General features: G+C 44.0%; 1 protein-coding gene across 1 annotated transcript in view; it reads left to right on the top strand.

Annotated features, from left to right (window-relative positions):
* CNTLN (centlein) overlaps positions 1 to 27,536 on the top strand; it is a 712,784-nt gene that overhangs the window by 545,993 nt on the left and 139,255 nt on the right. The window contains exons 18-19 of the mRNA XM_082272784.1: positions 9,315 to 9,402; positions 10,166 to 10,380. Of these exons, the coding sequence (XP_082128910.1) occupies positions 9,315 to 9,402; positions 10,166 to 10,380 (303 nt within the window). The remainder of the gene's footprint in view (positions 1 to 9,314; positions 9,403 to 10,165; positions 10,381 to 27,536) is intronic.

Here is a 27,536-nt window from a genome sequence, read left to right as displayed (position 1 = left end):
GATAAAAAACATGAAAAAAACGGCGTGGGGTCTCCCCAGTCCATACCAGACCCTTATCCGAGCAAGCAGCCTGGCTGGACAGGATAATAGGGGGGGCAAGCGAGCGCCCCCCCTCCTGAACCTTACCAGGTCACTCGCTCTCAACATGGGGAGGGTGCTTTGGGGTTCCCCAAAGCACTTTGTCCACATGTTGATGGGGACAAGGGTCTCTTCCCGATAACCCTGGGCTATGGTTGTGGGGGGGTCTGCGGGTGGGGGGGGCTTATCGGAATCTGGAAGCCCCCTTTAACAAGGGGGCTCCCAGATACCGGCCCCCTCTATGTGAATGGATATTGGGTACATTGTACCCCTACCCATTCACCAAAAAAGTGTACAAAAAAAATAGACAAATGCCAGTTTTTGACAAGTCCTTTATTAAAAAATAAAAAAATGGTGCCCTTCGATGTAAATCCATCATCAATGATGGCGCCCGCCGCCGTACCCGAAAAATAGAAAAAAAAGAAGCTCTTGCCTCTTCGGACGCTTCCCACGCAATGAGCTGTTTGAGTTGTGACAGCTCTTTTATAGGAATCTAACGTCATGAGGGCCCGATGATGCACTACTCAGGTGCAGTGAATAAATTACTGCACCTGCGCAGTAATGTCCCTGCCCCTTTCCTATAAAAGAGCTGTCACAGCTCCAGCAGCTCATTACGCCAGTGGCGTCTCAAGAGGCGGGAGCATTTTTTTTTTTTGTTCGGGTGCGGCGGCGGGTGAACTTCCCGCAAATGGCCCCATTTGTTCATGTGTTCAACGAACGCCCGATGTTCGAGTCAAACTTACGTTCGACTCGAACTCGAAGCTCATCCCTAGTCTTCAATAGCAGCCTTAAGTGTTGCTGGCGGTAAAGGGTCATCTAGTCTGAGACTCTGTAGGAGCAGTCACAGTCAGCAACCTCTGGAATCTAACCTCAAAGCACAGATATAACTGGAGCTCTGTAGGAAAAAGGTCCTACTCAGTGTCTAGAAAAAGCTCTCCAACCAACCAACTTCTCAGCGACACTGTTCAGTGAAAAGGGTCATTCTCCAGCCCAGCTTCCTAAGGTGTCCTCTAGCTAATTCTCTTGAAGCCAGGCTCATTCAGGTCCTCAGCCAAGCACATGCTGAGGCCTAACAACAGCAGCTTCTCAGTAATGCAGGTTACCTCCTAGGGGCAATAGCAATGTGGCAATTGGCCGCAGGGATTGGTTGAGATAAAGATAAATATCCATAACCCATTGGCTGACCCTCCATCTTTATTTCTGGAAGTGTCTTCCAGAGGCAGTCAGGTGCAATCAATCACCAGACTAGCGTGACTTGACAAGACCTAGAATATATATTGTTGCTCAGCTGGATACAGCAGAACCAAAAACTAAATTTATCCAGCCTAGGGCAGGATGCTACATAAGTTATAGCATCTACAAACTATGCTATTGATTTAGGGACTTTTTATTTTTAAAATATTTTTTACTAGTATTGGAGGCGATCAGCGATTTTTAATGGGACTGTGACATTACGGCGGATACATCTGACATCAAATGAAACTTTTTGGGGACCAGTGACACCAATACAGTGATCGGTGTTAAAAAAAAAAAAAGCACTGTCACTATATAAATGACACTGGCAGGGAAGGAGTTAAAATCACGGAATATCAAAGGGTTAAAAGTGTTCCTATGAGGGCTTTCTAACTGTAACTTAGCAGAAACAAAGATCTCCATTTTCCTCTCCGGCAGAACGACAGTCTGCCTTGTCTACATAGGCAGACTGATGTTCTGTCTCTCTCCGAGCGATCGCCGGGTTCCCGACAGACATCGTGTCTGCTGGACCCGCTGATTGGCTCCCACTGTGTGCAATCACAGCAGGAGCGGGGGGCTCTGGCGGAGCCGCAGAAGAAAATCACATACAGGTACGTGATTTTACGCTTAAAGGCCATCCTGCCACAGTATGTATATATATATATATATATATATATATATATATATATATATATATATATATATATATATATATATATATATATATGGGGTGGTCCTTAAGCGGTTAAAGCACTGTTCTAACTGACACACTGGTTGTGTGTTCATAAGGTGACATCTAGCTGATGAAAGTCTTATTGACCAGTGTTTAATGAAGACCTGCTAGTCTAAACATGCACTTCCCAAGTTTTTCACCTGCACTGCCCACACCAAGTCCGACCAAGCGAACCCCAATCCACTGAACTATGCCCAGATCTGAGCCATGCTGTGTTATTTCTCAAAACAATGGTCTGCTATATAGGGACAGCTTTAAGACTTGCACAATTTGATATTTGTAATAGAGCCCAGAGGTGTATTTCCAATTAAAAATCAAAAGCATTTGTGCACATGTTGATTAAACAGGCATATTAGTTTATCAAAACAGGAATCTTGTCCCTTTAGTTGACTTTAAAATTCATAATTTTCATTTATTGAGCATTTTTCCTTTCAGCATATTGTAATGCTAACTACATCTTATTATCTTAGTATATTTTTTCATAGTTATAGTCAGCATTCACCTGAAAGATATTTTTCATAATTGGTGCACATTTAGAGACTGCTTTAATCCCAGTGTTTTCATCATAACAGATATTTCTGAGTATTCCTGAAATGCTCATTATTATTTTATGCACACAACAGCAATACTTATCTGTGTGGCATTTGCACAGGAGCTCCTAAATTAAATGAAATGCCCTTGTGATGATAAATTCAATAGCTTTATTCATGATCTGCTATGGTTAGTTTATTCCTAACTGGATCTGTAATACTATTCTGAATTACCACATCAGATTTATATAATTGGTTACTGGAAGCATATTTAATTTGAATTTATTTGTGCCTCTCAATTGCATTTTCTGCTAATGTCAAACAAGTCATATTGTCTTGGATGTAAATTAGACCCGGTTCCACTTTCTTTGCTACAACTTAAAAAATAAATAAATATGAGTTCCCTTGCATCATACTCGGCACACTTTTTATTACTTGTAGGATATACTGTACATGGCTGAGTTACATGTGGTGTGTTGGGTCCATACAGTCTAACCCTACTTGTTTCATATGGGAACTGCTTGTGTACCCCTATGGAGCTTTGATTAAACATATCAGTCCCTCACCCCTGTACACAGGGACCTCCATGTTTTTATACATCCTCATAGATGTTTGTGCTCAGTTAATAGGGCACTCTGCCCACAGGGTCTTTAAGCACACTCTGGTACCATTCCCTACAGAGTCTCTCTCTGACGCTCCTGAGTCCTTAGTGACACTAAATGCTGGTTTAAAAAAAACCTGTTTATGTATTTTAACTCAAAAAATGACCTTCTTTTGCTCTTGGACTCTTCCAAATATAAATTCATTTTTTTTTTTTTTTTTTGCTGCTGCTGCTGTGATACAAATTCCTGTTAAAGGGTGAATGTGTTTTTTTCTCTGACTCCACTGTATGTAGAAATGTAGCCACTCTCTCTTGCTTGCTTCCAAAATGAACTGCGAACTATAGGATGTGTATTGTGAATAGAGCAGTTCATGAAGGACATTACATGGGGTCAGGAAAACACAGTAAGGCTTTATGTACACTCGCCTACATTTAATGCGGCCACAGGAAAACGCAGCAAAAAAGTGCCGCATTTTGCGTTTTCCCATGGCCAGCAGTCAACACTTTCCTATCCTGAAATATAAAATATGAAATATAAAAAATCCGCGCTTAGGATAATTTTAGGCTTCCAATAAAGTATTTGATACTGGCTGCAGCCCACCTGTGCACTATATTCCTGAAAATATAGTAAGAATAAAGATAAAGAGAAGGTGTATGGCGCTGCCAAAGTATACTGATGGTTCCGTATGTCCAACAACGATGCTAAATATGTATTCAATATGTATCTCCACTGTGGATTCTAAATTAATAAAGTGTCATGTGCATCATATATGTGACAAGTAAAATTATGTGGTGAGTGCAATAATGTAGGGGATCCAATCCTGTGAGAGGTTTCTAATAGTGCTAAAACCGTGAGGAAATATATAAAAATATATAGAAATGGGTGAAAAATAGGATGTGGGTAAAAATATAAAATGTGGGTGATGTCTGAACAATGAATAAGGAAATTAAATAAAAAACGTAAAATCAGTTGGATCCACTTAAATGAACTGTGAAAATCTGGAACCTTGTAACTATACAATAAAAGGCATCATATATGACATAAAACTGAGTAAAAGATAGATATACAAATCTTATGGCAGTAATAGTCCAAGTATTGGTAAGTCCGTAATAACTGAAACAAAAACCTAAAAAAGGAGGGTGGTCCCACAATGGGAAAAGAACCCTTCCTAAAATAGGGGAGCAGAAAAGTGACTTGAGTGCAGGTGCTCTAACGGCGAATATTTTGGAGGTGCTCAGATGTTAGTGACAATTCAGTGCTCCCCGCACCCCTTGGACCGCACTCACCAGAGCTGTTCACCCCTACAGGGGTATCAGGCCTTGGATATATAATCCTGGGGTCCCCTTCTCCGGTTATCAGAGTAATTGGGTGGTCCAATATTCTGCCCGAGTCTTGCGTACCAGGGTCCTTGGCATTAGGGTCCACAGGTGCACCGGTGTATATGGGGGAAGAAGGCTCACATCATGTGAGCCTTCTTCCCCCATATACACCGGTGCACCTGTGGACATCATACCAATACTTGGACTATTACTGCCATAAGATTTGTATATCTATCTTTTACTCAGTTTTATGCCATATATGATGCCTTTTATTGTATAGTTACAAGGTTCCAGATTTTCACAGTTCATTTAAGTGGATCCAACTGATTTTACGTTTTTTATTTAATTTCCTTATTCATTGTTCAGACATCACCCATATTTTATATTTTTACCCACATCCTATTTTTCACCCATTTCTATATATTTTTATATATTTCCTCACGGTTTTAGCACTATTAGAAACCTCTCACAGGATTGGATCCCCTACATTATTGCACTCACCACATAATTTTATTTGTCACATATATGATGCACTTGACACTTTATTAATTTAGAATCCACAGTGGAGATACATATTGAATACATATTTAGCATCGTTGTTGGACATACGGAACCATCAGTATACTTTGGCAGCACCATACACCTTCTCTTTATATTTTTTACTTTCCTATCCTGAATGTGATTCTTCTGCGTTCAGGAGAGGGAGGCTGAAGCTCATCTAAATGCGGCAGCTTCTGAACTCTGCTAAAATCCTATGTGTACATTGGCACATAGGCTTTTATGGAGTTGAGTTTAGGAGCTTTGACAAAAAAAATGTCAACAGCTTAAGTTTAGGAGCTGCCAGTGTAGGCTAGTGTACATGAAGCCTTAGTAATATTTTCATGAATAATAGATTACAGGGCCATTAAGTAGTGCATATGTATAGATTATTTTTTGAGAATAAGAAGATCACTTACCTCTGTTCTTAAGCACTTACCCTCTATGTTTAGGCAGATAAGCATTTACCCTCCAGTGTTCAGTATCATTTTAGCCACTTAACGCAAACTGACGTAGCCCTATGTCGGCTCACTTTAAGTGGTTGTACCGGGATGATGCCTCTAGCTAGAGGCATCATCCAGGTACCGTTGTTTAGAGCCAGCGGTCGGCTTTCCGGCGGTAATGACCGATGCATCTCGGGAGCCGCTCGATCGTTGCCCTGGCAAGTGGGAGGGGACGTCCCCCCTCCCGCCGCCTTTCGCGGCTCTGCCCGGGTCTCCCGTCCCACCGGGAGACCCGCGCAAGCAGCCGGCGTGATGACGTAACCCGGAGGCTGTGTCCATGACGTCACAACCGGGTTACTCGGCTGCTAAAGGTGGCAGTTTCAAAAAGTCAATGTATTTAAAAATGCCGTTTTCGGCGTTTTGAACACATGGAAGTGTAGTGGAGGGGTCTAGGGTCTTTTAGACGCTCGATCCCTCCATAAAGAGTACCTGTCACTGCATATTGCTGTCACAAGGGATGTTTACATTGCTTATGACAGCAATAAAAGTGATCAGATTTTTTTTTTTTTTTTTAAATCTGTGTTAAAATGAAAAAATAAATAGGAAAAAAAATGTTTTTAGCCGCCCCCGTCGCCGTGAGCTCGCGCACGAAAGATAACGTATATGGGAGTCGCGCCACGAATGAAATCGCTGTTCAGACCACACGTGAGCTGTGATCGCCAGAACGTGAGCAATAATTTTTAAAAAAAGAGCTACCCTCTAACTCTAAACTGGTAACCGTTAAAAAAATTTAAAGCGTCGCCTATGGAGATTTTTATTGACCGTAGTTTGTCACCATTCCACGGGTGTGCGCAATTTTAAACCGTAACATGTTGGGTATCTATTTACTCGGCGTGACATCTTTCACAATATACAAAAAATGGGCTAACTTTACTGTTTAGTTTTTTTTTTTTTTAAATGCAGTGAAATATGATTTTTCGTAATTTTTCCAAAAAAATGGCATTTGAAAGACCGCTGCGCAAATACCGCGTGACAAAAAAATATTGCAATGACCGCCATTTTATTCTCCAGAGTCTTTGCTAAAAAAATATGTATAATGTTTGGGGGTTCTAAGTAGTTTTCTAGCTAAAAATTCTGATTTTAAGTTGTAAACAAAAAGTGTCAAAAATAGGCTTGGGGCTTAAGTGGTTAAGTAAAACCGAGCTAGTGGCCGTGTCTCTGGCCTATTTTTCCAACAGCCTGTCTCTGATCTAATGTTTTTTAGGGCACCACAGTCTTCTGCCATTGCCTCAGTTTTACAAGGGTTGTTTCAAACTTTATTGATGCAGTGTATTTTGCCCTGTATCCGAAGGATCAGCCTGCTGTCACAAGCCTTGGACTTGCTACAGCTGCTAGGACCTTTCCGTTGCACTCACTTTTTGAGTCAATCCTCTATTTGGACTGGAATATCCTGAAGGATCATGGGCCCCAACGGATAGTGTGTCGAAACGTTTCCCTTTGGAAAGGGAATTTTTAAATCGGTGGTCTGTTCTCACAGTGGATACATTAGTGATCCACCATAACAGGAACACCACTAGTCTAGTTAAGAGTGTGCTCACCGTTCCGGATTCCACCAATATTCCTGCTGACAAGATAGCTGATATTATACGCCAAATATCCAGAATGTGCCAAAGCACACATGCCAAGAATCCTTTGGCTCAAAAATGTTTCCCCTAAGCATCAGTGCAAGAAACACCTGTTGTATATGCTATTTGTTAGCGAGTTCCTCTTTGGCAAATCACTGGTCTGCTTCATGAAGGAAGTCACTAGGGGAAGAGTGGCTTAAGAAAAAGTAGACAAAGAAGGCAAAATCGCCATCCGGAAAAACATTCCTTTCTTTTCTTTCAGGACTCCAAGGAAAAGCCTTTCAGGACTCCAAAGAAAAAAACTCAGTTCTGCCATAAGTCCTAGACCTCCTAATCCTCCAAATCTTCAAGCAAGTCTTCTTCACAATGAAGAGACGCCCCCAGTTTTTAGAGTAGGGGACATCTGTTGGCCTTTGCAGCCATCTAGTCCCAAGACATTTCTGATATTTGGGTTCAGGATGTTGTATCCAGAGACTGCAAGGTGAAGTTTTGGTCTCTGTGCCCTCCATGTTTCACGTTACAAAACTTCCCAACATCCCCGCAAAGATTGCAGACGCATTTGCTACCCTAGTACAGCTCCTCTCCCAAAAGGTCATAGTCGTTGTCATTGAAAAGGAGAGGTTTTAATGTTTCTATTGCAACCCGTTCGTCATCTTTAAAGCCAAAGGTTGGCATCCACCCCATACTGAATCCAAGGGTTCCTATCTCCTTCTTGTGGGTACAAAAATTCTTTGAGGAATTTGCCAGCTCAGTCATTGCTACTGTCCATGCGGGAGACCTTCTGGCCTTTGTGGACCTAAAACATGCCTATTTGCATCTTCCCGATGCATATACCTGTATATTGTTTTGGGCACACATTACCAATTATTTGCTTCTCCTTTTGACCTTCATCTCAGGCATTCACCAAGGTGCTTGCTCCTGTGTTTGCTCTGCCCCACTCCCTGGACATCTATATAGTGGGTTATCTTATTGTCCTGAGGGAGCAGAAAATGTAGACTGTCGACCTCCTGGCTTCCAGGTCTAACAACAACATGAGAAGGTCTACCTCAAGATCTAAGGATCTTTTAGCCTACACAGTGGATGCTTTGAAAACTCCTGGGGATCAGGTTAACCTTATCTACACCTTTCCTCTTCTTAAACTCCTTCCACACCTGCTCTGCAGAATTGAGAGGGAGGGCATTCCATTGAATTTCATTGCACTGTTGGCCGAGGAGGATGGGGTACACTGACCTCATCAGTTTCTTGGCAGTCTCTTCATTGGCCCTATTAGATTGTCTGGCTCTTCTGTCCCAAGAGTCGATTTACCACTCTGCTTCTTAGGTGCTGACTTTATTGACCTATTAGGAACAGGTTATTCCTATTGCTCTTGAAAGCTGGTGAAATAACTTCTCACAAAGATTACTATTGAGTTTGGATAGATTGTTTCTCTTTCCATCCCAGGAAGTTCTCCATGGGGGGTGAATCCTGTCTTTTCTTCAGTCTGGCCTTGACCAATGTTTGGCTTTCAGTACCACCTCGATTCAGATTTTAGCATTAGCATTTTTTTTCAGAGAGCTTTCCTGTCATTCCTTAGTGAAGACCTTCATGCATGGATTTACTCACTTTGTTGCTCATGTATTTTCTCTAGTGACTCAGTGGTATCTGAACCTAGTTCTGTCAGTTCTTCAGAAACACTCTTCGAACTTATTGGGGATAAATTGCCCCTATCCATTTTGACACGCTCTCTGTGCAAGGTTGCGTGTGTGTTACTTTTTTTTAAATTTTATTTTACTGCACTGGATCAGTAGTGTAGCGAATGGGACAGATAAGTGTTCTTTTCTTTCCAGGGAGGTTTTTTTTTGTTTTTTTTAAGATGGAGACAGAGAGCTTTCATGATTTTGAAAAGAATTGCAGATCTCCATATAAAAGCAGTATTTGTCTGGCTGTCGCTGGCATCAGTACTCTCCAGGTCACTGACCAAAATCCCAAAATTATGCCAAGTAAAATCAGTGATCCTGATCTCTAAAAATTTCTAATGCCAAGATCGACATGACAGCCAAGAAGGTCAGCAATGGAAGTCTCAATATTTACTTAGTAGACATGTTTCTTAATACAAAGGAGGTTAGGAGTAACACGGCCTGAGTATTATGGCAGGATTATCATACTGATAAAAATGGTCTCTAATGGATGAATTTACTGTTTCCATAGTAAGAGTTTCTTTTAACTTTTTTGCAGAATGAGTTTTGGGACATACGGTCAAAGAAAGTAGGCCATTTAAAAAGATGTCAATTAAGAGTGAAGTCTGACACATCTGCAAAAAAAGGTATGTTATTTTCTGTCCGAATGCTACAGCTGTTTTTTTGTTTAATTTCAACTACATCTTACTCTTCAGTCAATTTTTTTTTATAAATACCAATTCGGCATAGGGAAGAACCTGGTCACTGTTTATTGTCAAGTATAAGCCTACACGTATAAGCCTACGTACCCATGCTCAGTCGATTGAGCACGTTTTTGGTTTCAATAATTTTTTCATTGTAGAGGATAAAGGTACAATACCATTTTATGTTAATTGCAAAAAAATAACAGGTTTTCAATTACAGTGGGAGGAAGGGGGGGGGGGGGGAGGAGAAGGAGCTAGTACAACTTTGCAGTAAAATAAGCTAAATTCTAAAGAAGAGGAATAGGATTACAACATTAATTTCATAATGGCACATGGTGAATGGGAAAAGCATGGAATCCAAGGCCTATGCAAGAGAATTTCATAAACTATAACAGGAAGTATCAGTCAGGGCGCTAATGTAGAACAAGGATGTTGTTGCAAGGAAAACCAGGTAATTGTCCATGTTATTACAGACCGGCACACACACTATAGCTGGATATCTACATACACAGGTACAGATGGTTCGTAGGATGTTTAACTCACTGAAAGACCCTCAGAATAGCACTGCTGCCGCCATATGTCTTGTCTTGATACTTTTACTTAAACTGTAGCACCAGGTTAATTTCAATTAAATTGTTACTTGAGTAAAGTATCATATAGTATTGTAATAAGAAATAATCATTTTAAAAAATGTTCTTCTATTTAGCACGAAAAGACCATAAAAATAAAAGATGCCCTTGCACTACTTCAACATCATTACTGGAAAGAGTTGCATCTTTACAGCAGCAAGTATCGGTATTACAGAGAGGGAAACAGGCTGCCACAGCCTCTGTGAGCAAGTTGAATGAAGAAAAAATAAAACTAGCAGCTGAACTGCAGCTGGCACACCAAAGACTTCAAATCAGCAAGCAGATGGTAAAGGTAAGGAATGTTCTTTGCTTTGCACATAGCAGAAAAATCAGTGAAATAATTGTAGTTCTCAAATAAGACACCAAACACATCAATAATGTTTTTTTTTCACTCTGCATTCATCGTATCACATCTGTGTGTGTGTGTGTGTTTTCTTTTCTTTTCTCTTTTTGCCTTTTCTATAGTAAGTGGAAAGAAAATGGGCACTATTGTATTCTTTTTCTAAATTATATATTTTTGAGTGTTTGTTTTCTTCCAACTACCTTCTCCCACCTGTTCACAATCATGTCTTCATTGCTGCATAGATTTCTTCCCAAGGCAAGAATGTTCTAGTGGGCAGCTGTTCTGTTTATCAATGCTGTGCTGAGTCTGCAATTTTATTAGCAACTTTAGACCTCACCAATTAGTCACTTAAGTGTCATGGCTCACATTATATGCATAATCAGCATAGAGTAGGCCAGCAGGAAGTCAATATTAGGTGAAAGTGTTGTTTTTTTTTTTTTTAAGGTTTCTAAATGGTTTTATTTTCTATTTTGTATTAAATGAAAAAGACACATGATTAGTGTTTAAAAATGGCCACAGTTTTGGACAAGCTGCATTGTCGTCGTCATAAATATTTTGTATTGTCTGTATGTCTGTGTTACTGGTTCTTCATAATCCGGGCTTCTGAAATGAGGCTGGTTCATTATTGATTCCAGTTTTTTTTATTACTTACTGCATTTAAGAATTTGCACTGTTTGGGGGCACATGCACGAGATTGCCAATTACATGCTTTGAAGGTTCTCCGCACCTGCTGCTGCGGAAGACTTTATGGTCCACCTCCTGAGAGATTATTGACTTCCTCGCTATAGAAGTTAGAGATATTGGACAACATACAAGAAATCTGGAAGACAAGGAGCACTTTGGTTCAGTGATGGAAGAACAAGTCTGTGAAGTAGCTGATGTGCGACATGCAAATGACTTACATCTCGCTTTGAGGATGCTGAAAATATATCCTACCACTCCAACCTTCAAATACAGGGTCTATAATTATTTGCTGTACCAAGATCTTGCACCCCAGATTATCGCTCACCGTAGAGCTTATGAAGTCTTATCTGAAAATGATTTCTAGGCACAAGATCCGCTGTAGATGGGGCTTCTCTTTTAGTCACCTTTTTTCTTAATGAAGGAATCAATATAGTGATTCAGCACTGAAAAAAATCAAGGACCACCTGGAACTTATGGCACTTTTCCACTGCAATTACCGGCTCGGCTCTACTCGGCCCTGCTTGGCCCGGTTTGCTTTTCCACTGCTGGTACCGCATGGTATAGTGTCGGAACGGTTCGGTACGGTACGGTATAGGTTTGCTTTTCCACTAAAGTAGTACTAAAGTTAAGTGGGTGGGATAACAACGGGGTGGGTGGGATTCTCTGACCAATCAGTGGCTAGTAGTGACTGCATGCAAAGGATTGTGGGATATGGTACCAGTTTGGTACCTGTTGGAACCACAATCGAGTAGGTACTGTTTTTTCAGAGCCGTACCGTTCGGTTCCATGCAGTGGAAAAGCAAACCTATACCGTACCGTACCGAACCGTTCCGACCCTATACCATGCGGTACCAGCAGTGGAAAAGCACAAAAGCGTGCCGAACCGGTACGGTTCCATGCAGTGGAAAAGCGCCATTATTGAACTGTACTCTTTAGACCTGGACCCTCTCTCAATGGAACACAACTGTTAGCTCTCAAGGACACCATCATCAGATTTAAAACACATAATGCTGTGCACCATAAGGAAGAAGATTCAGCAACTCCCAGACCAGCCAAGCCTCGGAATACCCTGGGTGCTATACACACCATTTAGTGTAACTCGGTCTGCGCGTAGGTAAAATATTACCTTTTATAGTGCAAAATGCCCCGTTGTCTTTGCTTTGAAAATTCTCAACTTGAAATGTTGTAATTATATGTTCCCTTTTTATCTATTTCTAGCATTACCACCCAGGGAGTTTTATTAGGTTCTTGCAGACAGCTCACATTCAGGCTCAGCACACTATTGCAGATCCTGCAGGTAGGTACTTGCTTTTACAGGGCCTCCTGCAGGATTCAGAAATCACTGTTACTATGCCCCTAATAGAGCAGATTTCTTTCTTTACCTGCTACGAGTAATAGATCTGTATTTGGGGAACACTCATTATCTGTAGCGATTCTAATCTTACCTTATATCCAACCCTAGATAAAACTGAAGATCTTCAGAAACACCTTACCACAGCTTCTAAATTTCAGTTCCTCCTCAATCAATACAGACTTGTAGATATACTTTATAGTGAGAGTTCAATCCCACTAGATGTGAATATACATTCTATTCTCAACCACTTCCTTTTCTAGGATCGACCACTTGTTTATTTCAATACTTTACTGACATTTTTTTTTATCAACCATACAAAGACGATGTCAAGCCAGGAAAACCAATCAACAGCAGGGTAGTTGTCTTTGCATATTCATATAACAAAGTCTTGTAGAAAGGTTGAAATATCCTGGTTACTTCTCGAAGACAAGAAGATACAAAAGCTGAAAACAGTGGAACAAACAAAACAGCTGTTAAAAGAAAACAAGAAAGTGTCAGAGTTTTGTCATTCAGTAGTACAATTGGTGGAAGGTACAGTTCATTGAGTATAGAGTATTATTATCTCTAATTCATAGTGGTTTAAGAAGGCTTGTGTGTTGAGCACCAGTGAATATAAGGTTGCCCAATTTTTATTGCATTTTATCTGCCATTACTAGAAGCTAGCGTAGTTTGATAAGAAAATCGGTATGTACTATTCTGATATTCTTACTATTCTGTTGAACTATGGATAGTTTTTCTGCTAATAGAATGTGAGTCATTACAATTCTAAGCAATAGGAAGAATATCTCCAATACCTAAAGAAAAGATTGCTAGCCCTGGGGAGGGTTGTAAAGAAATCCCTACATCTGTGTGCGCAAATAAAATATTTTGGACAAGAGGTTAGATAAATGATTACAGGTCCAGAAGATATATAGTTCTGGATTGATTACATCCTCTCCAGCAGTAAGTTCTGTCAGTGATAAAAACAGGCATCCTGTGTTACTCGGTCTCTGTGTTCATCCAGTATGTAAATCCCCCACACAGTTAGAAAGCACCTCCTACGCACACATTTAACCCTTTGATCTGCCCTGGTGGCAACCCCTTCCCTGCCAGTGTCATCAGTACAGTAATAGTGCTTTTTTTTTAGCACTGATTACCATAGTAATGTCACTGGTCCCCTCAAAAATGTAATTTAGGTGTCTGATCTGTCCGCCTCAATCTTGCAGTCCCGCTAAAATCTGCTGAGCGCCGCCATTACTAGTAAAAAAAAAAAAAACAAAAAAAACAAAAAAAAATGACATCAGTTTTTCCCTTAGTTTGTAGACACGATAACTTTTGCACCACAAACCAATCAATATACACTTATTGTTTTTTGTTTTTTGTTTTTTTTTTACAAAAATATGTAGCAGAATACATATTGGCCTGGATTGATAAAAAAAATGTGATTTTACAATTTTTTTTTATTGTGATTGTTTTATAGCAGAAAAATAAGGTATGCAAAGAATAAAAAAGGCCACAATTCTTTTTAGGTATCTGTTTCTAGATCGTGATTACAAAACATTTTGAGTTCTTGTTTAAGGCCTCACTTGCTTACAATTCCACATTGATGTTGGAGAAAATTGTTCAGGCTTCAAATCTGCTGCATTTAGGGTTCACTGAGACATACAGTATCTCACATATGCGAGTACACTCCTCACATTTTTGTAAATATTTATTATATCTTTTCATGTGACAACACTGAAGAAATTACACTTTGCTACAATGTAAATTAGTGAGTGTACAGCTTGTATAACAGTGTACATTTCCTGTCCCCTCAAAATAACTAAACACAGCCATTAATGTCTAAACTGCTGGCAACAAAAGTAAGTACACCCCTAAGTGAAGATGTCCAAATTGGGCCCAAAGTGTCAATATTTTGTGTGGCAACCCTTATTTTCCAGCACTGCCTTAACTCTCTTGGTCATGGAGTTCACCAGAGCTTCTCAGGTTGCCACTGGAGTCCTCTTCCACTCCTCCATGACAACATCACAGAGCTCCTCCACCTTCTCCACCTTCCTTTTGAGGATGCCCAACAGATGCTCAATAGGGTTTAGGTCAAGAGACATGCTTGACCAGTCCATCACCCTTACCCTCAGCTTCCTCAGCAAGGCAGTGGTCGTCTTGGAGGTGTATTTGGGGTCATTATCATGTTGGAATACTGCCCTTTGACCCAGTCTCCAAAGGGAGGGGATCATGCTCTGCTTCACTATGTCACAGTACATGTTGGCATTCATGGTTCCCTCAATGAACTGTAGCTCCCAGTGCCTCATGCAGCCCCAGACCATGACACTCCCACCACCATGCTTGACTGTAGACAAGGCACACTTGTGTTTGTACTCCTCACCTGGTTTCCGCCACACGGCTAACACCATCTAAACCAAACAATGAATATGACGCTGAGCACGTGTACTCAACTCGTTTGGTCGACCATGGCGAGGCCTGTTCTTAGTGGAACCTGTCCTGTTTAACTGCTGTATTGTCTTAGCCACCGTGCTGCAGCTCAGTTTCAGGGTCTTGACAATCTCCTTATAGCCTAGGCCATCTTTATGTAGAACAACAATTCTTTTTTCAGATCCTAAGAGAGTTCTTTGTCATTTGGTGCCTTGTTGATCTTCCAGTGACCAGTATGAGAGAGTGAGAGCGATAACACCAAATTTAACACATCTGCTCCCCATTCACACCTGAGACCTTGTAACACTAATGAGTCACATGACACCAGGTAGGGAAAATGGCTAATTGGGCCCAATTTCGACATTTTCACTTAGAGGTGTACTCACTTTTGTTGCCAGCGGTTCCGACATTAATGGCTGTGTGTTAAGTTATTTTGAGGGGACAGCAAATTGACATTGGTATACAAGCTGTACACTCACTATTTTACATTGTAGCAAAGTGTAATTTATTCAGTGTTTTGTTACATGAAAAGATATAATAAAACATTTCCAAAAATGTGAGGGGTGTACTTTGTGAGATACTGGACTGGATAAGCAGCATGGTTGCCCAGAATTGGTACCTGGCCAGGATATGCTTAATCCACTATTGGTTACCTAAACATTTGATGAAATACAACCTCTGGGCATGTATCATCCAGAAGTCATGATTTTTATCATGACTGCAGAAGCATAAGTGCATTATACAATAAAACGTGAATACTGGTCTAATGTGCATCTTGCTAAAAACCCTTTGCCTATCAGAAGTGTTCATTTATTTTCCCGTTATAATTTGTTATATTTTACATGTATCATTTTGTTTCACATATAAAATGGGACTTGTATAGAATGGAACTTACTTAAACATGTTTTACTGTGCCATAGGGAATAGACCTTTCCATGGTCCATGGCACACTTGTTAATTTGTAACAGCATACGCTTCCTTCGTATCTAAATCTCTCAATGATCCCCACAAGATAGCTTTGTTGGCAGAAACTGGAATACTACAGACAGAGACAGATGTTTTTGCAGTCCGTACTTTTTAATCCACTAAAAGTCCCAGTGGGTAAAATCACATGTAGATGAGAGCTTTATAAATATTGCATAAGTTTTGAAGCAGATTTTGTAGTTTATTCAACCTGACTGATGGCCAGCATCTGGTACCTAATATTTTTCAGTTCTACTTTTCTGATTTTGTTGAGATTTATTTGTCATCATAGGAATTGCACTTGTGTGTGTTTTACATATTACTGTCAGCAGCGGGCTGGAAAACTAGGCACACTAAGGTTGTTTTCCCAGAGAAACACCAGTCCAGTGCTGAAGGCTACTGGGCTTTTCTGTATTTGAGCACCTATGCAGGAGGTGAAAAAAAAATTCAGATAATAAGGAATAAGAATAGGTATGTGCAGCCTACCTTTCTGAGGTGATGAAGGTAAGTTAGGCACCTCTGGTCATGTGAATTGGTATTGAGTTTCTTGAAGAGGTTATAAGAAAGTGGTAAAAAGAAAAAAACTTTTGAACAATGAAACCTCTCTCTCATTTATAGCTCAATTTTTTAAAAAGAATTTGCAAAAAATCCATTAGGGATTGCCTGTCGTACTGAAGCATAGGCTCTTAGGCGATCCCCAAACACTGATTATTAAATAATTTAATTGAATGGAAACATTTGTGATAAATACTTTTACAAACCGTTTCCCCTTTACTGACCTAAACAAAAGTTTTACCAGGTTCTACTTAACAGCTCATTTGTATTTTGCTACACAGTAAAAAAAATAAACAATCATGTGCTAATACTATATCATAGGGGAAATAATCAGGCTTTAATATTTATCAAGTAGAATAATTTTAACACTTTATTTAGAGGCTTAAACATTCCTTGTTTTTATTATTATTTTTATTTCAAGGAGCATTATCACACACTGACGTAAGTAATGATGGCACCTTAAGATCTCGCTTATGTTTCTGCAGTCTATAAATGAGTGTTGACCTAAAACCAGGAGTAGATAGAGAGTATAAAGGATCCTACCTAGTAGTTTTCTATGGGTGTGTATGCTGCTAACTATTGATGTATGATGTAGGCTAGACCAGCACACAATGTAAAAGTAACATAAACATGAGTTTTGACCTTTTTCTTCCTCTTTCCCTCATTCTGGTTGGTGACTATGAAGTAGAACTAGGGGCAAAACCTTGTTTTCTCTTCCGTCCTCTGACAGTCGCCGCCCGATGGTATTAGCCTTCACTAACGGGTAATGACGCACTCTGCAGGAGCAGGCTAGGCAGATAATTAATTATTCGCCATCGGGCATCTGTGGCTCAGGCGTACAAGGTGGCGACGTGGTCGTTCGTGCACACTTTCACAAAGTTTTACAAACTTGACATTTTGGCATCTTCGGATGCTTCCTTTTGGCCGTTAAGTTTTGAGTGCGGCAGTTGTTTGAGGGGACATTCATTTTAATGTCTTTCCTTGTTGGGGTGTTTTTTCTGGGTTTGTTCCAGTTTTTTCTGTGGGCTCAGGTTGTTACTAGCCCGGTTAGTTGCGTTACCTTCTTATATGGTTGCGTTGCTTTCCCACCCCTCATACCTTCACTGCTTTGGGACGTCCCATTAGTGAAGGCTAATACCATCGGGCGGCGACTGTCAGAGGACGTAAGAGAAAATAGAATTTTTGTAAGAACGTACCGTAAAATTATTTTCTCTGAGTCCTCTGACAGTCGCCGCCCCCACCCCTCTGGTTTTTGGATCTGGGGGTTGTTGCCTTCCGGTACTGCTTGCTACGAAACTGAAGTAATATCAGATTGGGTTGCTGGTAATGGCTGTGGGATGGCCCCCTAGTGGCTTTAGATTCCTACCTTTTGTTATTCTGAAGAAATCATTGTTTGTGTGCCTCTGTGCTGAGTGGGTTCATAATTATCTTTCAAATGTGGCAGCTGCAGAGCTCTAATGAGGAAACCTTCTGGGCCTGCATCCCTTTAGACGTGTTCCTATTGGGAGTATCTCACCAAAAATGACATTTTTGTTGCAGGGGATGCCAGAAATCTGACTTGTGTGTTAGGCAGACTTCTGGGAAAATTGGTGAATCAAATAAGCAGGAATTATGTTTCTGGGGTGTGCTTAGTACAGAACAGCTCCAGGTAGCCATATTGCATTGCATTTCCAGAAAATTACAACAGCTGCAGATTGAAAAGGAAAGGTCATTTTAATAGCATTCAATTACAATATGATTTGTGTCGCAATTGTATACACTATATTGTTTTTTTTTTTCTTTATTTGCTATTTTTTTTCACCACAAAAGTGGGTTACCCTTTAAAATGAATGCTAGTGTTGAGTATTATGTACTGTCCCAGGGTCACCAATCAGATTCAACTTCCATTATTTATCTGTCATTTTCTAATTCTGGTTTGACAGTACTGACAGTTCTAAGTGGTTGTAAAGGGTATTATTATTATTAGAATTTGTTTTTATTACCCACTTGAGGACCTAGCCTATTCTTACACTTCTCACGTATATGAAAACAGGCAAGAAAGGAGGCGCGAACGCCTACTGCATTACCCTTCGACACCTTTAAAAAAAAATTATTAAAAAGCCAAAAAACATATTAACAAGACATTAAGTGTAAAATCGCATATCACATATTAATGTGGAAAAGGACACGTCCCTGTGCTTGGACTGCTAATGTTTTCAGGGGGCATGCTCAGAGCTAGTCAATTGTCCTAAGGGCTCAAAATTGTTGCTGACCATGCAGGTAAAGGTCCCTCCCCCCCCCTCCACCATGCACACTGTAAAATTTAGAATTTCTCTTTCGTTCATTGACGGACACAGCTCCTGATTCTTCTTAACCATTGGGTTATACTGCCTTACAGGAGTAAGACATTAGGCAGGAAAAAGCTTGACTATGCCTTTGAGCAGTCCCAGGGGATATACACCCACACTCAGCTGTAGGCACTCAGTTTTTTTCTGCCTAGTCAGGAGTAAGGACCTAGTTCCTTGCTGGGATCTCTGGTCCTGGCAATTGTTTTCCTTTTTAAATGGATTTTTTTTCCTATCTTTATTTTGTTCCTGTGAGAATCTACTATCAACTGCTGGACTGGATACTCTAGATCCAGACGATCACCCCAGTCTCTCCAGCGAGCGTGCGCAGGCCTCAGCTCCGCGCTAGGTCAGCCATGACATAGCCCCACTGGACAAGGACTGGCCTGTGAGTTATACATCTCGCAAGGGCGCATAGGACCTGGCCTCGGCCTTAGTCGCAGCATTCCTCCTGGCCAACAGCCACCCACATCCCGATGGAGCAATGCCCACCCTGTTCCTGATATGCTAAGAAGCCGTCCCCCCTCTAGCCCTGGAGGGTTTTTCGGTGGCCACTGTGGGTCTTCAGGCCCTACACTCCCTCCCCCCCCCCCTCGCTGGGTGAGGTCATGAACTTGCTTTTGCCACATGCTCCTAACAGGGGCTTGTTTGGAGTTGCTGCTGACCGGGTTTTTCCTGGTGCAGAACGAGAACGGGGGGTTGAGCAGGGTTCCCCTGCTACCCCGTGGGTTTGTGACTAGGGCAATTATTAACTCTGGGCTCCCTGCTGCAGTTATTGGGCTGAGTGAGCAGATGGATTGGCGTCCGCACCTCAACCGGCCGGATCAGGCCCCAAATTAAGGCCTACTGGTCAGGAGCTGTGTTGGGTGGCCCCAGTGAGGATGGCTGAAGCCACTACCCTCTGTTTGGGCATCCGTCCTCCCCTCCGCTGCTCCAGGGTGGTTGGTTCCGCTGAGGCTCACACCCAGTCGGCTGAGCATCCACAAAAACTTAGGCCGTGTCTTGCGACCTAGTAGGCCATGCAGCCAGCTTGGCACCTTCCTTGGAAAGGGTTGGCGATGTGGGGTCGGTTTAATTTTTAATGTCAACCATGCCGCCATTATTGTGGAGGGCGCCTACCCCTTTTACCATTGCGGGACCATCAGGATACCCTGCCTGCGTGTCCACATCACAGCGTGTTCCCCCTTTTAAGGGGGCTATTTCCTATTGTGTGGGCGGCCGACCCCCTTGTTTTTTGCGGGGTCCAGTAGGTGGTCTATTCGTGGACCCTGGGTCAACATCCCCCTTGCGCGATCCCCTGATATGTTCCGGGTGACCTTAGTATATAGCGTTCACCCCCTCTCCTGCCTCATCTGTCCATCAGATCCTGAATCGGTTTCAGTGGCCACGGGTCCAAGTCACCCTATTGGGTCTGCGTCCATGCACCCTGATTGCTCAGACAGTGAGGATGTTTCCTCTGCTCCTCTAGCTGTGCATGAAAAGGCGCTGGTGAATGCACTGATTGTGCCAGAGCGAAAAATTTGCTCCATGGTGGCAGGTGCTCCATGATGGCGGGGGTGTTCCCCTTTCCCGCTTACTTTGACAACATTGTCACATAACAGTTGGGTTGTCCAAAACGCACCCTAAGCGTTTTGCTGTGCGGTATCCTTATGAGGATTCCCTGCCTAAAAAGAGACTACCTGTAGTGGACTCGCCGGTTTCCAGGTTAAATAAAGCCACCTTACTTCCTGTTGAGGCGTCCTTGGCCTTTAAAGATCCGGTTGATAGGAGAGCCGAGGCTCTGGCCCGCCATATGTTTCACTATGGCTGGTTCAACTTAGTTAAGTATTTACTATTGCCCTGGTGACGCAAACTCTGACGAGTAGGCTAAACTTTTACGCCGGGACCTGAAAGGGAAACCGCTTACCCTGCCTTTGCAGAGCTGGTGGATCGGTTGATCCAGGGGCTATAGTTTATCTGTGACGCCTCTTTGGATGGGCTTCCTTTTGATCTTAGGCTGTCTGTATCAGCAGTGGTCCTTTTGGTGTCTTATCTGGCTGGCAATGCTGGTCTGCGGACCAGACTTCTAAGAAGGCATTTTCTGATCTCCCCTTTGTGAGGGATCTCCTGTTTGGAGCTTCCTTGGATTACATCATTAGTAGACGTGGGCCATTATTCTTAGCTCATAAGAGGCCTTTTTTGTCCCTCAAGGAATAAAAGTCCTTCAGGACCTGATACAGGTCAAATTGGTTCACGAAGTCATTCGGTTTGGCTACAATATCAAGTTTTGGTCTTTTACTATGGAAAGGTTCTTCCAACCTGCACTTGTCCCTGCCTTTTTTGTCCCTCAAGGGATAAAAGTCCTTCATGGCCTCCCCCGAAGGTTCCAAGAGGACCTTGTCTGCCAAGACACGAGGGACTCTTCCAGACCTGCGGACAAGGCTTCCTCTGCATAAATGGGTTCCCACACAGTATCTGGAGTGGGGGAACGTCTTGGCTGATTTCCGGATTCGTGGACCTCTGATACAGGTCAAGTGGGTCCACAAAGTCATTTGGTCCGGCCACAAGATCAAGTTTTGGTCTTTTACTTTGGAAAGGTTCTTCCCTTCCAACTGGCACTTGTCCCAAGATCACTTACGGGGTCACTTTCGGGCAGTGCAAGGCTTGTTACTTCATGGGGTGATTGTCCCGGTTCCGGCTTCGGAATGTTTTCAGGAGTTTTACTCAAACATGTTTTACAGTTCTCTGGAGGGAAGGCAAGGTACGTCTAATTCTGGACTTCAAGGCGCTAAACTGCCTTGTGCGGGTACAGAAGTTCCGAATGGAGTCCATTTGTGGCCATGGAGTTTGTGGCGTTTATCTTTGGTCTCGCCTCCACTTTACGGGTCTTCACAAAGTGTTGGCCCCGGTGCTAGCATTGTTGCGTCAGCGGGGGATCGTGGTACTGGGTTACCTGGACGATCTTCTGCGAGCAGAGTCTCTGACTACTCTGATGGATGCCTTGAAGAATACTCAGTGATCCCTGAGGGAGTGAACCTTCAGAATTCTCGACGCTCCTCTGATCAGTAGGGTCCCTAGGGGTCCCTGTTATCTCTTTCTCTGCTGATGGGTACCCTGAGCCTTGGGGGGATCCTTTAGTGGTGCCAAAAGATTGTTTTTCTACTGCAAGTTCTTAAAAAAGTGGACTAGTCCACCAGTGGTGGACTCTCCTGTTTCCAAGTTGAACAAAGCTACCATGATCCAAGTAGAGGAATCCCTGTCCTTTAGGACCCGGCTGACAGGGAAGCGGAGGCTGTGGCATGCAGCATGTTTACTAATATAGCTGGTTCGACATTGCGGCCAGTCTTTGCCTCAGCCCTGGTGTCTAAGACCCTAACTGAAGGGGCCAAGCTTTTGCACCAGGGCCTGGGGGGTGAGTAGGTCCCTGCTGCTTATGTTGATTTAGCGGACCAGTTGGTCCATGGGCTGTAGTTTATTTGTGATGCAGCTTTGGATACAGCTTCTATGCTGTCCAAACCTTCTGTTTCAGCGGTGGTGATTTGGCACATGCTGTGGCTTAAGGATCGGTCCACAGCCCAAGCGTCTAATAAAACTCTCATTGATCTGCCCTTTCAGGGTGATCGCCTGTTTGGGGCTACCCTGGGTGACATCATTAGGGGTATCACGGGGGGAGGGGGGGAGAGTACCTTCCTGCCATAGTCTAGGAAAGGGAAGGAGCCTCGTTAAAGACGGGGGTCCTCCTTCTCAGCACATAGAAAATTATTTTGTGCTTCTGGGGCAAAGAATAACGGAAATAGATCTTTCAAATCTTCCCTGGGAGGTTCCAAGCATCAGGGCCGATCCCAGGCGGGCGCTGCGGGTGCAGTGCGCCCAGGTGCCGCCTGGTGGGGGGCGCACTATCCTGTCCCGGCCGCAAGTCTCTCACTGCAGCCTCGGAGCTGCTATATACATTGCAGTTGTGAGCTGAGGGGAGGGGCGGGGCGGGGCGGACCGCACCAGGGTGTCCACAGGGGGAGGGTGTCACCACTCTGCCTCTCATTGAATCGCCGCTGCTCCACATAGTACTGAGCAGGACCAGTATGGGAAGAGGGCGCAGTTTGATGGGTACAACCCTGCCCTGCACAGAATATGCTGCCGAATGTAAGAGACAGAGTGCGGCTATGTACCTACATGTAGAGTAGATGGTATCACCCACCCCCTGCCTGCACAGCGCGCTGTACTATTCCCCCAGTGACAGAGTGGAGGAGGCGGGGCAGGTGAGGATGGAAAGCTCCGACTATCAGTGCTTCCTGATGACTCCAGAATAGATGCACACTGTATAACTTTCCTGCTTCTGAACAGCGGCTTCCCCCTCCCCTATCTAATCCTTTCTATCACTCCTGATTTCTCTCACAGTTTCCTGATGTCCGTGGGACATTGGCACCCCCCCCCCCCCCCAGCCTTCTGTTTTTATCTCTCCCTGCTCTGGACGATCTCAGAGCCCATTCCTCCTCTGTAGTGACCCCTCCTCCTGTGCCCTTTCCTCTGACCCCCTCCTCTCTAGCTGTATAACAAAGTTGAATGGTGCTCAATATCCTCCTATCTCTGTGCTGCTGAGTCTAGTACGATCTACTCAGCTAACAGGTAAAAAGTTCAGGCTTTTTAGTCCCTGATATGGCTGTGCAGACAGCTGTTCTATTTTTAGTAAGAACCTATTAACAAGGGGTGCAAACAATGTGTCTCCCATGCTGGGCTGTCTTTTATCAGCACGGGGGGTACAGAGGTGTGCGCATCCCTGTGCCAGCACCTCATTCATTTCTATTGGGACATAAGACTGCATGGACACAGCCTCTGTATTCTAATATGACACACAGATGCAGGTGCCAATAGAAATGAATGGGACGCTGGCACAGGGACGCACACAGCGCCCGTACATCCCTGTGCTGATAACAGAGCGCCCTGCACAGGTTACACGTTTGCACCACATATGAATGGGCTCTAAAGAACTCATGTATATGGAGGCAGGGCCGCCATCAGGGGGGTACAGCCAGTACTCCTGTATGGGGCCCGGGCAGCAGGAGGATTGGTGGGGAGAGGGATCAATGACAGAGCGATGCACTGTCTGCCTCTTCCTCCACCAGCTGAAAGCCGGGTTTTCCCCCCTCTTGCCGGCTTTCAGCTGTTTGTCCCCCCCCACCCTCAGAGCTGGGACACGGGGACGGCAGTCTGGAGAAGTGGTGGAGTCGTGGAGAGGTAAGACCTGGGAGAAGGTGCGCTGTGTGGTGCTCCGTGGGCTCTCCTCTCCTGTCTGAACAACACTCGTCCATGCAGCATAAGAGACAGGATCGCTCTTACATTGCATCGCACTGAACACACACAGTTTGATTACCACCCCCTACCTTCTCCACGGGCTGCTCATCTCCCGACAGCAGGAAATGTGGGTGGGGGGGTAATCAAACGGTGTGTGTGAGTGTACAGTCCGATGCAATGTAAGAGCGATCCTCTCTCTTATGCTGTGTGTTGTTCAGACAGGAGGGGAAAGCACAACACAGTGCACCCCCTCCTGGCTTAGTAGTGGTTTCTCCCTGTCGGTTTGGGGGGCTTACAGAAATAATAATGGGAAAATAATTTATGCCTGGGATGTTTGAGGGATTGGCAACTCTCGTTGCTAGAAAGTGTAAAAGTGTAATGGGGATTTGGGGGGGGGCATTTAATAGAAGGAGGAATGGGGGGTATGTGCTTGTAGGAGGGTTTGGGGGATTTGAGCCAGAAGGGGGGATTGGGGGGAAAGTTTGTGCTAGGAGCGGGGCTGGGGCATTTGTGCTAGGAGGGGGGAATTTGTGCTGGGGGGATGGGGTTGTGAATTTGTGGAGGGATTCGGGGGGTTGTGCTGGGAAGGGTGATTGGGAGGGATTTGTGCTAGGAAGAGAGATTGGGGGGGTAATCATTTTGATATTTTTGCCGGAAGTGGGGGGGGGGCCCTGTCAAATAGGCTGTATGGGGCCCTGGGATTTCTAGCGGCAGCCCTGTATGGAGGCTTAGTGATATCACTCCGTCTGTGAGCCAGGACTATGGAGGAGCCGTTCTCACAGTGACAGCCGCAGCCCCGCTGAGATATCACACAAGAGCTTTACACCCCAGAGCCCAGAACACCCCAGAGCCCAGCACACCCCAGAGCCCAGCACACCCCAGAGCCCAGCATCACAGAGACCGGCACACCACAGAGGAGCAAGGAATCAGGACAGGCAGCCAAGAATCAGGACCAGCAGCCAAGAATCAGGACCAGAAGCCAGACCCCAGGACCAGCAGCCGGAATACAGGACCAGCAACCAGGAATCAGGAGGACCAGCAGCCAGACCCCAAGACCAGCAGGCCAGCCCCAGCAGCCAGACCCCAGGACCAGCAGCCAGCCCCAGTACCCATTATTTAAGGTAAGTGAAGTCTTCTAGTCTTGGGCCTGGGCATCAAAGTGCTATTAATTAATATAATATGGTTTATTTTTCTATTGTTCGGTGACACTCTAATGTAGTCTCTCATGGGGGCTGGAGGGGACTCTTTCTATCAGAGACTCTCCAATAGGCACAGAGAGGGTCTCTGTAAGATAAACCCCCCTCCAGGTCCCATTAGACTCCGTTGTAGTCTCTAATGGGGCCAGGTGGGGGGGTCTTTCTAACATAGACTTTAAAATGCACACAGAGATGACCTCTGTTAGAGAGATCCTCCTCCAGGTCCCATGATACAACCCCATTGTAGTTTCTAATGGGGCCTGGTGGAGGCTCTTTCTAACAGACTCTCTAACAGAGGCCCTCTCTGTGTTCCTTGGAGAGACCCCCCTCCAGGTCCCATTAGGAAAGGGGAGGAGTTAGTAAGATGACCACGCCCACACGGGGGCGCCATAAATATTTCTGCACCCAGGCGTCTGTTACCCTAGGATCGGCCCTGCCAAGCATCCTTGGTCTGGTAAGCTTAGAGCTAACTTATCCGGACCCGCAGACAAGACTCCTTCAGCATGAAGGTCTGCCCTCACCCACTATTGGAGTGGGGGGAAATCTTCGCTGGTTTCTGGCCTGAAGGACCTCCTTCATGAGCATCAAAGGGATCCACAAAATTATTCTTTTAGGGGTACCCAGAAAGGGGGATAAAGCTTGTCCTTTTCAGGTTTTTTAGGTCCTGAGTCTCCTTTAATTCATGCAAAGGTTCAGGTAAGGTCCCCCCTATCCCTGTCCAGGGAATTGATTTACCTAGGTCTGATTCTAATTCTGACCAGAGCAGCCTTCCTCTGGATACATTTCAGGAACCACTGGCTGTGAGTCACTGGCTGCTGTCCACAGATAGTTCTCTCTGCCATTTTGCATACACGTTCTGAGTCTGGTGGTATCCACCTTCAAGACAGATCTGTTTGCACAGTCCTACATGCAGCTCCTTTAGCAGGAGGATACCAAGGTTCATGGGGAGATCACGGGTTCCTCTGACAGACACCGCAGGTGTCCAAGGGCCAAGGTAATGCCAGTATCCTCCTCGGCTCAAGCTTCTCCTGCAATTCCTGCAAGGAACCAAGGGCGAGGATCTTCCATTCAGTCTGGTGGCCATCAACGTCCCTTGGGGGCTTCCTCTCAGAGAAGACCAGTTGTCCCAAGGTCTGATCTACCATCCTGCTTTACAGTTGCTGGTTTTAATGGCTTAGCTATTTAAAGCCAGGTACTGAGGGATAGAGGTCTGTCTGGATAAGTAATCCCTTCTATGGTGAAGGTGAGGAAGTCGTCCAGCAAGATAAATCATCGTACGTGGAAAGCGTACATTTTTTGTGTGAGTCGATTGGCGCTCATCCTTGATGCTTTTCTGTATCTCGGATCTTAATCTTTCTTCAACAGGGCGTTGATCAGAAGTTGGCCTTGAGTACCATCAAGGGCCAGATGTCTGCCCTGGCAATCTTCTTTTAGCAACCCCTAGCCACGCACTCTTTCGTTTGTATCTTCATTCAGGGGGTTTGACAGGTGGCTCCACCTATACGGTCTCTTTTGCTGCCATGGGATTTAAATTTAGTACTTTCGGTTCTCCAGAAACCTCCATTTGAGAATTTTCGGGAGATTCCTTTGCCTACGTTATCCCAGAAGGTGATATTCTTGGTGGCTATTATCTCGGCCGGCAGGATATCGGAATTTGGCGGCATTATGCTGTTGCAGTTGCTATTTAGTGGTCCTTATGGATAAAGTGGTTCTTCGTCTCTGTCCATCATTCCTGCCCAAAGTTGTCTCTGACTTCCATTTGAATGAAGACATTGTGTTGCCTTCCTTGTGTCCCAAGCTGGCTCATCCCAAGGGAATTTGCTTTGCATAACTTGGATGTTTTTTTGTGATTTGGGTGTATCTGGCGGCTACTGAGTCCTTTCGGATGTTAGACTCGCTTTTTGTGGTTACGGACGGGCCAAGAAAAGGGCTGGCCGCTTCTTCGGCTACCATTAAAGGTCAGGTTCCACCTTTCCCTGTCACGGCACATTCTACTCAGGCGCTGAGTACTTCTTGGGCCATCCGTCATTAGGCACAAATATTGCAAGGTTGCAAGGCGGCCACTTGGTCGTCGGTGCATACCTTCACAAAATTCTATAAGGTAGATACTTTTGCATCTGCGGATGCTTCTTTTGCCGGCAAAGGTTTGCAGGCTGCTGTTTGAGGGGCTGTTCCCTCTTGAGGGGTGTTTTTCTTTAAACTTTTATTTTTCATATGGGGCTCCTGTGACCCAGGTAGGCTCCTCTGTCCTGGTTAAGCGCTGTGTCCATCAAATGAAAGAGAAAATGGGATCTTTGTACTTACCATAAAATCTATTTCTCCGAGTTCATCGACGGACACAGCACCCACCCC

Source organism: Pelophylax lessonae (assembly GCF_965119305.1).
Source record: "Pelophylax lessonae genome assembly, chromosome: 1".
NCBI lineage: Eukaryota > Metazoa > Chordata > Amphibia > Anura > Ranidae > Pelophylax > Pelophylax lessonae.
This window is presented reverse-complemented; position numbering and strand designations above follow the sequence as displayed.